The sequence below is a fragment of the Babylonia areolata genome, chromosome 19 (assembly GCF_041734735.1).
Source record: "Babylonia areolata isolate BAREFJ2019XMU chromosome 19, ASM4173473v1, whole genome shotgun sequence".
Classification (NCBI taxonomy): Eukaryota; Metazoa; Mollusca; class Gastropoda; order Neogastropoda; family Buccinidae; genus Babylonia; species Babylonia areolata.
Window position 1 is genome coordinate 849,970 of NC_134894.1, and position 13,919 is coordinate 863,888.

Below are 13,919 nucleotides of genomic sequence, written 5' to 3' on the forward strand. Positions count from 1 at the left end.
CACACTTTCTCTACAGTCATGACATCAACCCTCACACACTTTCTCTACAGTCATGACAGTTATATCTGAATGATGACAACTCTGTCAGGTTGTTTTTGATTCTGAAACTTGAAAACATCAGTTCACATCTGAATGATGAGAAAAAAGCGAAGCATTGTTCCTAATGTTGCTGTCAATGTGTATCCCAAAGGTACATGTGTCAATGTGTTGCTGTCAATGTGTATCCCAAAGGTACATGTGTCAATGTGTTGCTGTCAATGTGTATCCCAAAGGTACATGTGTCAATGTGTTGCTGTCAATGTGTATCCCAATGGTAGACATGTCAATCTGTTGCTGTCAATGTGTATCCCAAAGGTACATGTGTCAATGTGTTGCTGTCAATGTGTATCCCAAAGGTACATGTGTCAATGTGTTGCTGTCAATGTGTATCCCAATGGTAGACATGTCAATGTGTTGCTGTCAATGTGTATCCCAAAGGTACATGTGTCAATGTGTTGCTGTCAATGTGTATCCCAAAGGTACATGTGTCAATGTGTTGCTGTCAATGTGTATCCCAAAGGTACATGTGTCAATGTGTTGCTGTCAATGTGTATCCCAATGGTAGACATGTCAATCTGTTGCTGTCAATGTGTATCCCAAAGGTACATGTGTCAATGTGTTGCTGTCAATGTGTATCCCAATGGTAGACATGTCAATCTGTTGCTGTCAATGTGTATCCCAAAGGTACATGTGTCAATGTGTTGCTGTCAATGTGTATCCCAAAGGTACATGTGTCAATGTGTTGCTGTCAATGTGTATCCCAATGGTAGACATGTCAATGTGTTGCTGTCAATGTGTATCCCAAAGGTACATGTGTCAATGTGCTGCTGTCAATGTGTATCCCAAAGGTACATGTGTCAATGTGTTGCTGTCAATGTGTATCCCAAAGGTACATGTGTCAATGTGTTGCTGTCAATGTGTATCCCAATGGTAGACATGTCAATGTGTTGCTGTCAATGTGTATCCCAAAGGTACATGTGTCAATGTGTTGCTGTCAATGTGTATCCCAAAGGTACATGTGTCAATGTGTTGCTGTCAATGTGTATCCCAAAGGTACATGTGTCAATGTGTTGCTGTCAATGTGTATCCCAATGGTAGACATGTCAATGTGTTGCTGTCAATGTGTATCCCAATGGTACATGTGTCAATGTGTTGCTGTCAATGTGTATCCCAAAGGTACATGTGTCAATGTGTTGCTGTCAATGTGTATCCCAAAGGTACATGTGTCAATGTGTTGCTGTCAATGTGTATCCCAATGGTACATGTGTCAATGTGTTGCTGCCAATGTGTATCCCAATGGTACATGTGTCAATGTGTATCCCAATGGTACATGTGTCAATGTGTTGCTGTCAATGTGTATCCCAAAGGTACATGTGTCAATGTGTTGCTGTCAATGTGTATCCCAATGGTACATGTGTCAATGTGTTGCTGTCAATGTGTATCCCAAAGGTACATGTGTCAATGTGTTGCTGTCAATGTGTATCCCAAAGGTACATGTGTCAATGTGTTGCTGTCAATGTGTATCCCAAAGGTACATGTGTCAATGTGCTGCTGTCAATGTGTATCCCAAAGGTACATGTGTCAATGTGTTGCTGTCAATGTGTATCCCAATGGTACATGTGTCAATGTGTATCCCAATGGTACGTGTCAATGTGTTGCTGTCAATGTGTATCCCAATGGTACATGTGTCAATGTGTTGCTGTTAATGTGTATCCCAATGGTACATGTGTCAATGTGTTGCTGTCAATGTGTATCCCAATGGTACATGTGTCAATGTGTTGCTGTCAATGTGTATCCCAATGGTAGACATGTCAATGTGTTGCTGTCAATGTGTATCCCAATGGTACATGTGTCAATGTGTTGCTGTCAATGTGTATCCCAATGGTACATGTGTCAATGTGTTACTGTCACTGTGTATTCCAATGCTGGTAGACATGTCAATGTGTTGCTGTCAATGTGTATCCCAATGGTGATGTGCTGTCAATGTGTATCCCAATGGTGGACATGTCAATGTGTCGCTGTCAATGTGTATCCTGATGGTGATGCGTCAATGTGTATCCCAATGGAAGACATGTCAGTGTGTTTCTGTCAATGTGTATCCCAATGGTAGACATGTCAGTGTGATGTTGTCAATGTGTATCCCAATGGTGACGTGCCAATGTGTTGCTGTCAATGTGTATCACAATGGTGGACATGTCAGTGTGTTACTGTCAATGTGTATCTCTCAATGGAAGACATGTCAGTGTGATGCTGTCAATGTGTATCCCAATGGTGGACATGTCAGTGTGTTGCTGTCAATGTGTATCCCAATGGTGGACATGTCAGTGTGTTTCTGTCAATGTGTATCCCAACAGTGGATATGTCAGTGTGTTTCTGTCAATGTGTATCCCAATAGTGACGTATCAGTGTGATGCTGACGGACTGATGCTGTCTGTTGCTATGGACACAGCAGCCTCAGGTATCCCTCCTTCAGATGGGCAGGTCGACGGGGTCAGAGAGGCGGTGTCTGGCACGGCGACTGAAGCACAGACAACCGGTGAAGCAGCGGTTGTAGTCCTGGCGCTGGCGCTGAGCAGGGTAGGTGCAGCGGTCGTGAGTGTAGCGTTCATAGCGCTCTACCTCCTTCAGGTACCTGACACACATCACTGTCACATCACTCTACCTCCTTCAGGTACCTGACACACATCACTGTCACATCACTCTACCTCCTTCAGGTACCTGACACACATCACTGTCACATCACTCTACCTCCTTCAGGTACCTGACACACATCACTCTTCCTCCTTCAGGTACCTGACACACATCACTGTCACTGTCATAGCGCTCTACCTCCTTCAGGTACCTGACACACATCACTGTCACATCACTCTACCTCCTTCAGGTACCTGACACACATCACTGTCACTGTCATAACGCACTACCTCCTTCAGGTACCTGACACACATCACTGTCACATCACTCTACCTCCTTCAGGTACCTGACACACATCACTGTCACATCACTCTACCTCCTTCAGGTATCTGACACACATCACTGTCACATCACTCTACCTCCTTCAGGTACCTGACACACACACATCACTGTCACATCACTCTACCTCCTTCAGGTACCTGACACACATCACTGCCACATCACACTACCTCCTTCAGGTACCTGACACACATCACTGCCACATCACACTACCTCCTTCAGGTACCTGACACACATCACTGTCACATCACACTACCTCCTTCAGGTACCTGACACACATCACTGTCACATCACTCTACCTCCTTCAGGTACCTGACACACATCACTGCCACATCACACTACCTCCTTCAGGTACCTGACACACATCACTGTCACATCACACTACCTCCTTCAGGTACCTGACACACATCACTGCCACATCACACTACCTCCTTCAGGTACCTGACACACATCACTGTCACATCACTCTACCTCCTTCAGGTATCTGACACACATCACTGTCACATCACACTACCTCCTTCAGGTACCTGACACACATCACTGTCACATCACACTACCTCCTTCAGGTACCTGACACACATCACTGTCACATCACTCTACCTCCTTCAGGTACCTGACACACATCACTGTCACATCACTCTACCTCCTTCAGGTACCTGACACACATCACTGTCACATCACACTACCTCCTTCAGGTACCTGACACACACACATCACTGTCACATCACTCTACCTCCTTCAGGTACCTGACACACATCACTGCCACATCACACTACCTCCTTAAGGTACCTGACACACATCACTGTCACATCACTCTACCTCCTTCAGGTACCTGACACACATCACTGTCACATCACTCTACCTCCTTCAGGTACCTGACACACATCACTGTCACATCACACTACCTCCTTCAGGTACCTGACACACATCACTGTCACATCACACTACCTCCTTCAGGTACCTGACACACACACATCACTGTCACATCACTCTACCTCCTTCAGGTACCTGACACACATCACTGCCACATCACACTACCTCCTTCAGGTACCTGACACACATCACTGCCACATCACACTACCTCCTTCAGGTACCTGACACACATCACTGCCACATCACACTACCTCCTTCAGGTACCTGACACACATCACTGCCACATCACACTACCTCCTTCAGGTACCTGACACACATCACTGCCACATCACACTACCTCCTTCAGGTACCTGACACACATCACTGCCACATCACACTACCTCCTTCAGGTACCTGACACACATCACTGTCACATCACACTACCTCCTTCAGGTACCTGACACACATCACTGTCACATCACACTACCTCCTTCAGGTACCTGACACACATCACTGTCACATCACACTACCTCCTTCAGGTACCTGACACACATCACTGTCACATCACTCTACCTCCTTCAGGTACCTGACACACATCACTGTCACATCACACTACCTCCTTCAGGTACCTGACACACATCACTGTCACATCACACTACCTCCTTCAGGTACCTGATACACATCACTCTATCCCCCACTGCCCCCACCCCTCCCCCCACCATGTCACACAGCCCCGTTTCTCTGTCCAAGAGGTCAAGACACAGGGTCAAGGTGAAGTGACGTAACCAATGTCAACACTGTGCCTTCATTCCATCAGCCCACATCAAACTGTCTCCAGTTCAACAATATGCTCTTACTCACACATGCGTAATTTCCAATTTGCATGCATAATTTCCAATCAGACAATTACAGATGTATTGTACATGTATGATATAAACACCACACACACACACATTGGTAAACACACACACAGGCACACACAGACACACACAAACACAGGTGCATGTGTGCACACATACATGTTGACGAGACCTGTGAACCATACAGTTTGTTCAAGTGCTATGTTGTCCTTGGTGTATCTCACCAGGTAGGAGGCCAGCGTGATTTCTCAATGGCTTCCTGGCGCTCCTTGGGCAGTGACCGAAACAGCTTGCTGTGCTGCTGGGTGGCCTCACGGTAATGGACACACAGGAACTTCTCACACCACTGCGACAGCTGCTTGGCGTTGTGCAGCTGTAAACACAGCACACCCTGATTCATGTCAGTGTCACCAGTCATGCTGACAAAACCACCATCAAGGACAAACACAGCACACCCTGATTCATGTCAGTGTCACCAGTCATGCTGACAAAACCACCATCAAGGACAAACACAGCACACCCTGATTCATGTCATGTCACCAGTCATGCTGACAAAACCACCATCAAGGACAAACACAGCACACCCTGATTCATGTCAGTGTCACCAGTCATGCTGACAAAACCACCATCAAGGACAAACACAGCACACCCTGATTCATGTCAGTGTCACCAGTCATGCTGACAAAACCACCATCAAGGACAAACACAGCACACCCTGATTCATGTCAGTGTCACCAGTCATGCTGACAAAACCACCATCAAGGACAAACACAGCACACCCTGATTCATGTCATGTCACCAGTCATGCTGACAAAACCAATATCCATATCCATCAACACCATAACCATCAGCAACACTGTTTACCTGTTCAATATCCATCAACACCATAACCATCAGCAACACTGTTTACCTGTTCAATATCCAGCAACACCATAACCATCACCAACACTGTTTACCTGTTCAATATCCAGCAACACCAAGCGACACTATCCATGACATATAGCCACACCAAGTGACACTATCCAAGACATACAGCCACACTAGGGGACACTATCCATGACATACAGCCACACCAAGGGACACTATCCATGACATACAGCCACACCAAGGGACACTATCCATGACATACAGCAACACCAAGGGACACTATTCATGACATACAGCCACACTAGGGGACACTATCCATGACATACAGCCACACCAAGGGACACTATCCATGACATACAGCCACACCAAGGGACACTATCCATGACATATAGCCACACCAAGGGACACTATCCATGACATATAGCCACACTAGGGGACACTATCCATGACATACAGCCACACCAAGGGACACTATCCATGACATACAGCCACACCAAGGGACACTATCCATGACATACAGCCACACTAGGGGACACTATCCATGACATACAGCCACACTAGGGGACACTATCCATGACATACAGCCACACTAGGGGACACTATCCATGACATACAGCCACACTAGTGGACACTGTCCATGACATACAGCCACACCAAGGGACACTATCCATGACATACAGCCACACTAGGGGACACTATCCATGACATACAGCCACACCAAGGGACACTATCCATGACATACAGCCACACTAGGGGACACTATCCATGACATACAGCCACACCAAGGGACACTATCCATGACATACAGCCACACCAAGGGACACTATTCATGACATACAGCCACATTAGGGGACACTATCCATGACATACAACCACACTAGGGGACACTATCCATGACATACAGCAACACCAAGGGACACTATCCATGACATACAGCCACACTAGGGGACACTATCCATGACATACAGCCACACCAAGGGACACTATCCATGACATACAGCCACACTAGGGGACAATATCCATGACATATAGCCACACCAAGGGACACTATCCATGACATACAGCCACACCAAGGGACACTATCCATGACATACAGCCACATTAGGGGACACTATCCATGACATACAGCCACACTAGGGGACACTATCCATGACATACAGCAACACCAAGGGACACTATCCATGACATACAGCCACACTAGGGGACACTATCCATGACATACAGCCACACCAAGGGACACTATCCATGACATATAGCCACACCAAAGGACATAAGCGATATCCTGACCTCTGCAGGTTCCAGCAACAAAATGGCCTCCTCCACAGGGTCGCTTCCCCTGGCCTCCATGTGCTGCAGCTCTGACACAATGTAGGCCTCAGCCAGACTGACCAGGTGGGGCAGACACAGGCGATTGGCTGTCTCTATCAGGGACAGACAATCTGCTGATGACAAGCTGGTAGCCTCCCCTGTATAGATGTACTCCAGCAGGGTGCGAAACGTGTCGCAGTTGATACCCGGGAAGGAGACCTGGGAACAGGGAGATTTCTGTCAGGATTTCTGTCACCTTTATTACAAACTGACACTTTCTGTCAGGATTTCTGTCACCTTTATTACAAACTGACACTTTCTGTCAGGATTTCTGTCACCTTTATTACAAACTGACACTTTCTGTCAGGATTTCTGTCACCTTTATTACAAACTGACACTTTCTGTCAGGATTTCACAATTACAAACTGACACTTTCTGTCAGGATTTCACAATTACAAACTGACACTTTCTGTCAGGAGAATGCACACAGCTGAAGGCACAGGGGGAGAGGCAGAGAGAAAGGAGAAGCCGCACCACGTCCGCAGAGGATTCCAGGAAGCTGTTGCTGAACATGGCGTGCATCATCTCACAGCCTGCCATCAGCAGTACCTTGTGGGCTGCCACACGTCCATCGTCCACCTCAAACACCACATCTGTTACACATATCATCACAGTGCATCGTCCACCTCAAACACCACATCTGTTACACATATCATCACAGTGCATCGTCCACCTCAAACACCACATCTGTCACACACATCACACATCACAGTCCATCGTCCACCTCAAACACCACATCTGTTACACATATCATCACAGTGCATCGTCCACCTCAAACACCACATCTGTCACACACATCACAGTGCATCATCCACCTCAAACACCACATCTGTCACACACACCACACACATCATCACAGTCCATCGTCCACCTCAAACACAGCATCTATCACACACATCACACATCACAGTGCATCGTCCACTTCAAACACCACATCTGTCACACACATCACCACAGTGCATGTCCACTTCAAACACCACATCTGTCACACACATCACCACAGTGCATGTCCACTTCAAACACCACATCTGTCACACACATCACCACAGTGCATGTCCACCTCAAACACCACATCTGTCACACACATCATCACAGTGCATCGTCCACTTCAAACACCACATCTGTCACACACATCACCACAGTGCATGTCCACTTCAAACACCACATCTGTCACACACATCACCACAGTGCATGTCCACCTCAAACACCACATCTGTCACACACATCACACACATCATCACAGTGCATCATCCACCTCAACCACCACATCTGTCACACACATCATCACAGTGCATCATCCACCTCAACCACCACATCTGTCACATACATCAGAGTGCATCGTCTACCTCAAACAGTTTAAACAACACACCACGAAAGACTGAACCAGTTTAAACAACACACCATGAAAGACTGAACCAGTTTAAACTACACACCACGAAAGACTGAACCAGTTTAAACTACACACCATGAAAGACTGAACCAGTTTAAACAACACACCATGAAAGACTGAACCAGTTTAAACTACACACCACGAAAGACTGAACCAGTTTAAACTACACACCATGAAAGACTGAACCAGTTTAAACAACACACCATGAAAGACTGAACCAGTTTAAACTACACACCATGAAAGACTGAACCAGTTTAAACAACACACTATGAAAGACTGAACTAGTTTAAACAACACACTATGAAAGACTGAACCAGTTTAAACAACAAACCACGAAAGACCGAACTAGTTTAAACAACACACTATGAAAGACTGAACCAGTTTAAACAACACACCATGAAAGACTGAACCAGTTTAAACAACACACTATGAAAGATTGAACTAGTTTAAACAACACACTATGAAAAATTGAACCAGTTTAAACAACACACTATGAAAGACTGAACCAGTTTAAACAACACACTATGAAAGACTGAACCAGTTTAAACAACACACTATGAAAGATTGAACTAGTTTAAACAACACACAATGAAAGACTGAACCAGTTTAAACAACACACTATGAAAGACTGAACCAGTTTAAACAACACACCATGAAAGACTGAACCAGTTTAAACAACACACTATGAAAGATTGAACTAGTTTAAACAACACACTATGAAAGACTGAACCAGTTTAAACAACACACTATGAAAGATTGAACTAGTTTAAACAACACACTATGAAAAATTGAACCAGTTTAAACAACACACTATGAAAGACTGAACCAGTTTTAACAACACACTATGAAAGACTGAACCAGTTTAAACAACACACTATGAAAGATTGAACTAGTTTAAACAACACACTATGAAAGATTGAACCAGTTTAAACAACACACTATGAAAGACTGAACCAGTTTAAACAACACACTATGAAAGACTGAACCAGTTTAAACAACACACCATGAAAAATTGATTTTGAGGAATCAGGGATAATAAATGACAAAAACTGTAGGAGAAACCCGCCCCCCCACTTATTTTGAATCTAGATAACTATTCAGGCATTTCAAAGTGAAGATAAAGATTTTTATGCATCCAAAAGTCTGTTTCAACCTCCACACAATGACGCCCACACAGAAAACAATGTACAGATGGAAATAGCATGCTTATTGTCTCGTATATACCTGCAAAAACAACAACAAAAAAACACACACAAAAACTGCTATTAAGTTTACAATAACAACCACAACTCTTGTAGTTATATAAATGAATAACTGTCCCAGCAATGACATGCGAGTTCAATTAAGATAAAAAGTCAATCATGTTCTGAGAGTTTTCAAGCTTTTCTTGCATGTCAGAGTGTCCCACTTCAGAGAAGAAAGCATTCTGATGATAGTCCCTTCTTCCTGGTTGTAAGCGATCCCACAAGTGTCTGCCATGCATACGGTTCGTGTCCTCTATGAAGAAATCAGTCAACTGATCAGGGACAAAAAAGCGTGAAAAAGTAGAAAACACCTGATCCCCATCCATCGTCTGTCAACCCTGGGTGTCAAGAAAAACATCAATGATTGGCTGTTGCCATTCCCGGCAGATCATCTCTGTGAAGAGATCATTGACTGACAGCTGGGCCACGCCCACATAGCCCCGCATACTGTCTGGCCTTGGCCTATTGTCTTCCACCACTCCTCTATCTCTCATCACCCTCTTTTCAAATGATGTCAAAGTACCGCATCTTCACTTGCTCAGAAATGATGGACTGAAGAAAGAGTCAGATGCTGTTGTGTTTCGTCACTGTGGTTGCCATCACCTCTGAGTTCAAACCAATCACAAGGCAAGAAAGATCCATCTGTCATTGTTATACTCGTACTGTGAAGAAGGCAGTTGTGCCTTGTCACCGTTTTTTGTTTTCTTGTTCGGTGCAGTTTAAGCATGGACACAAGTTTGTGTGTGCACAGTGGGAAGGTGAACGCAGTGCTTCGTGGTGCACGCATTTTTACCTGTTGCTGAGTTACATTTCTGTGTTGGCCGGTTGAGAATTTTTGGTAGCCAGTCCGCAGCAGATATCCAGAGAGGAAAGAGTGACTGAATGGATAAAGTGTTTCAGTGAGACATGACGTAGTTAGCTACTGGACAGTAATGAAAATGGTGAAAACAGTGAATGGATAAAGTGTTACAGTGAGACATGACGTAGTTAGCTACTGGACAGTAACGAAAATGGTGAAAACAGTGAATGGATAAAGTGTTTCAGTGAGACATGACGTCGTTAGCTACTGGACAGTAACGAAAATGGTGAAAACAGTGAATGGATAAAGTGTTTCAGTGAGACATGACGTCGTTAGCTACTGGACAGTAACGAAAATGGTGAAAACAGTGAATGGATAAAGTGTTTCAGTGAGACATGACGTCATTAGCTACTGGACAGTAACGAAAATGGTGAAAACAGTGAATGGATAAAGTGTTTCAGTGAGACACGACGTCGTTAGCTACTGGACAGTAACGAAAATGGTGAAAAGAGTGAATGGATAAAGTGTTTCAGTGAGACATGACGTCGTTAGCTACTGGACAGTAACGAAAATGGTGAAAACAGTGAATGGATAAAGTGTTTCAGTGAGACATGACGTCGTTAGCTACTGGACAGTAACGAAAATGGTGAAAACAGTGAATGGATAAAGTGTTACAGTGAGACATGACGTAGTTAGCTACTGGACAGTAACAAAAATGGTGAAAACAGTGAATGGATAAAGTGTTTCAGTGAGACATGACGCCGTTAGCTACTGGACAGTAACGAAAATGGTGAAAACAGTGAATGGATAAAGTGTTTCAGTGAGACATGATGTAGTTAGCTACTGGACAGTAATGGAAATGGTGAAAACAGTGAATGGATAAAGTGTTACAGTGAGACATGACGTAGTTAGCTACTGGACAGTAACGAAAATGGTGAAAACAGTGAATGGATAAAGTGTTTCAGTGAGACATGACGTCGTTAGCTACTGGACAGTAATGGAAATGGTGAAAACAGTGAATGGATAAAGTGTTACAGTGAGACATGACGTCGTTAGCTACTGGACAGTAACGAAAATGGTGAAAACAGTGAATGGATAAAGTGTTTCAGTGAGACATGACGTCGTTAGCTACTGGACAGTAACGAAAATGGTGAAAAGTGTCTGAATGGATAAAGTGTTTCAGTGAGACATGATGTAGTTAGCTACTGGACAGTAATGGAAATGGTGAAAACAGTGAATGGATAAAGTGTTACAGTGAGACATGATGTAGTTAGCTACTGGACAGTAACGATAATGGTGAAAACAGTGACTGGATAAAGTGTTACAGTGAGACATGACGTAGTTAGCTACTGGACAGTAACGAAAATGGTGAAAACAGTGTCCAAAATAGACTTTAAAAAAAGGTATGTTTTTCCAGCATCAAAGTACGGGCATGGGTTCACGTGCTGTGTACAGGCGTTGAGCTTGAAGGTCTGTGTGGGCTGCAGTGGGTCCCTGGACATGGGGAGACCATTTGAAAAACGCTGCGGGATCAGCAGTGCTCTCCCTTCTGACTAACTTGCAGATAAGTCTGTGCTCCGCCCTTGTGTGGTTTTTGAGGTGCAAGGAAATGTCTCCATGGTGATGAAAAATTGGACAATAGAAGAAAGTGATACCGTTATAGGTGTTCTTGCTACAGCTGATTGTGTCAATTGATAGTGTTCAGCTGGTTGTGTGAACTGATAGTGTTCAGCTGGTTCTGTGAACTGATAGTGTTGATATGAATTGTTTGTTGTTTTCTTTGGTATAATTAATACAGTAGCTGTGACTGTAATTTTTGTCTATGTTGCTTTTGCGTATGTATGTGTTGACTGGAGAAAACTGAACGCAGAATGAACATGCACTAGAAGAGTCTGATATTGAAGAAAACACGCATTAGCACAACCAAAATGTAACACATACACAATTATCAGCACATCTTATAAATTTGTGTAAATCCACTGACTGGGACCACTGTCTTTACTTTACAAAGTGTCCAACAATTTTTTGGCATGTGAGGCAAAACCCTCTTCAGACACACGCTCCAAGTGGTCCAATTATCAAATCATTCATAAGAAAAAAGGGGTGCACAGCACAACACAATGTGCAACACTGGTTACCATGACAACACAGCACAACACAATGTGCAACACTGGTTACCATGACAACACAGCACAACACAATGTGCAACACTGGTTACCATGACAACACAATGTGGAACACTGGTTACCATGACAACACAGCACAACAACACAAAGTGGAGCACTGGCTACCATGACCCTGACAACACAGCACAGCACAATGTGGAATACTGGTTACTAGAACTGGTTAGTCTGATAACAGCATACAGAACTGGTTAGCCTGACAACAGCACACAGAACTGGTTAGTCTGACAACAGCACACAGAACTGGTTAGCCTGACAACAGCACACAGAACTGGTTAGTCTGGTTAGTCTGACAACAGCATACAGAACTGGTTAGCCTGATAACAGCACACAGAACTGGTTAGTCTGACAACAGCACACAGAACTGGTTAGCCTGATAACAGCACACAGAACTGGTTAGTCTGATAACAGCATACAGAACTGGTTAGTCTGATAACAGCATACAGAACTGGTTAGTCTGATAACAGCACACAGAACTGGTTAGTCTGATAACAGCACACAGAACTGGTTAGTCTGATAACAGCACACAGAACTGGTTAGCCTGACAACAGCACACAGAACTGGTTAGTCTGACAACAGCATACAGAACTGGTTAGTCTGACAACAGCATACAGAACTGGTTAGTCTGACAACAGCACACAGAACTGGTTAGCCTGATAACAGCATACAGAACTGGTTAGCCTGACAACAGCACACAGAACTGGTTAGTCTGACAACAGCATACAGAACTGGTTAGCCTGATAACAGCATACAGAACTGGTTAGTCTGACAACAGCATACAGAACTGGTTAGCCTGATAACAGCATACAGAACTGGTTAGTCTGATAACAGCACACAGAACTGGTTAGTCTGACAACAGCATACAGAACTGGTTAGCCTGATAACAGCATACAGAACTGGTTAGCCTGATAACAGCATACAGAACTGGTTAGTCTGATAACAGCACACAGAACTGGTTAGTCTGACAACAGCATACAGAACTGGTTAGCCTGATAACAGCATACAGAACTGGTTAGTCTGATAACAGCATACAGAACTGGTTAGTCTGACAACAGCACACAGAACTGGTTAGCCTGATAACAACACACAGAACTGGTTAGCCTGATAACAGCATACAGAACTGGTTAGTCTGATAACAGCATACAGAACTGGTTAGTCTGACAACAGCATACAGAACTGGTTAGCCTGATAACAGCATACAGAACTGGTTAGTCTGACAACAGCATACAGAACTGGTTAGCCTGATAACAGCATACAGAACTGGTTAGCCTGATAACAGCATACAGAACTGGTTAGTCTGACAACAGCACACAGAACTGGTTAGTCTGATAACAGCAAGGTTAGCCT

At 44.2% G+C, this 13,919-nt stretch overlaps 1 protein-coding gene across 3 annotated transcripts in view; it reads right to left on the reverse strand.

Moving 5' to 3' along the window:
• Positions 1–1,005: 1,005 nt before the first annotated feature.
• LOC143293356 (rho-related BTB domain-containing protein 1-like) overlaps positions 1,006–13,919 on the reverse strand; it is a 74,015-nt gene continuing 61,101 nt past the window's right edge. For 2 of the 3 annotated variants that reach the window (XM_076604163.1, XM_076604161.1), the window contains exons 7-10: positions 7,431–7,549; positions 6,876–7,115; positions 4,946–5,094; positions 1,006–2,671 (exon numbers count right to left, since the gene is read on the reverse strand). In XM_076604163.1, coding sequence (XP_076460278.1) covers positions 2,509–2,671; positions 4,946–5,094; positions 6,876–7,115; positions 7,431–7,549 — 671 coding nt within the window. In that variant the 3' untranslated portion in view covers positions 1,006–2,508. The remainder of the gene's footprint in view (positions 2,672–4,945; positions 5,095–6,875; positions 7,116–7,430; positions 7,550–13,919) is intronic. The other variant, XM_076604162.1, reaches the window with a different exon arrangement.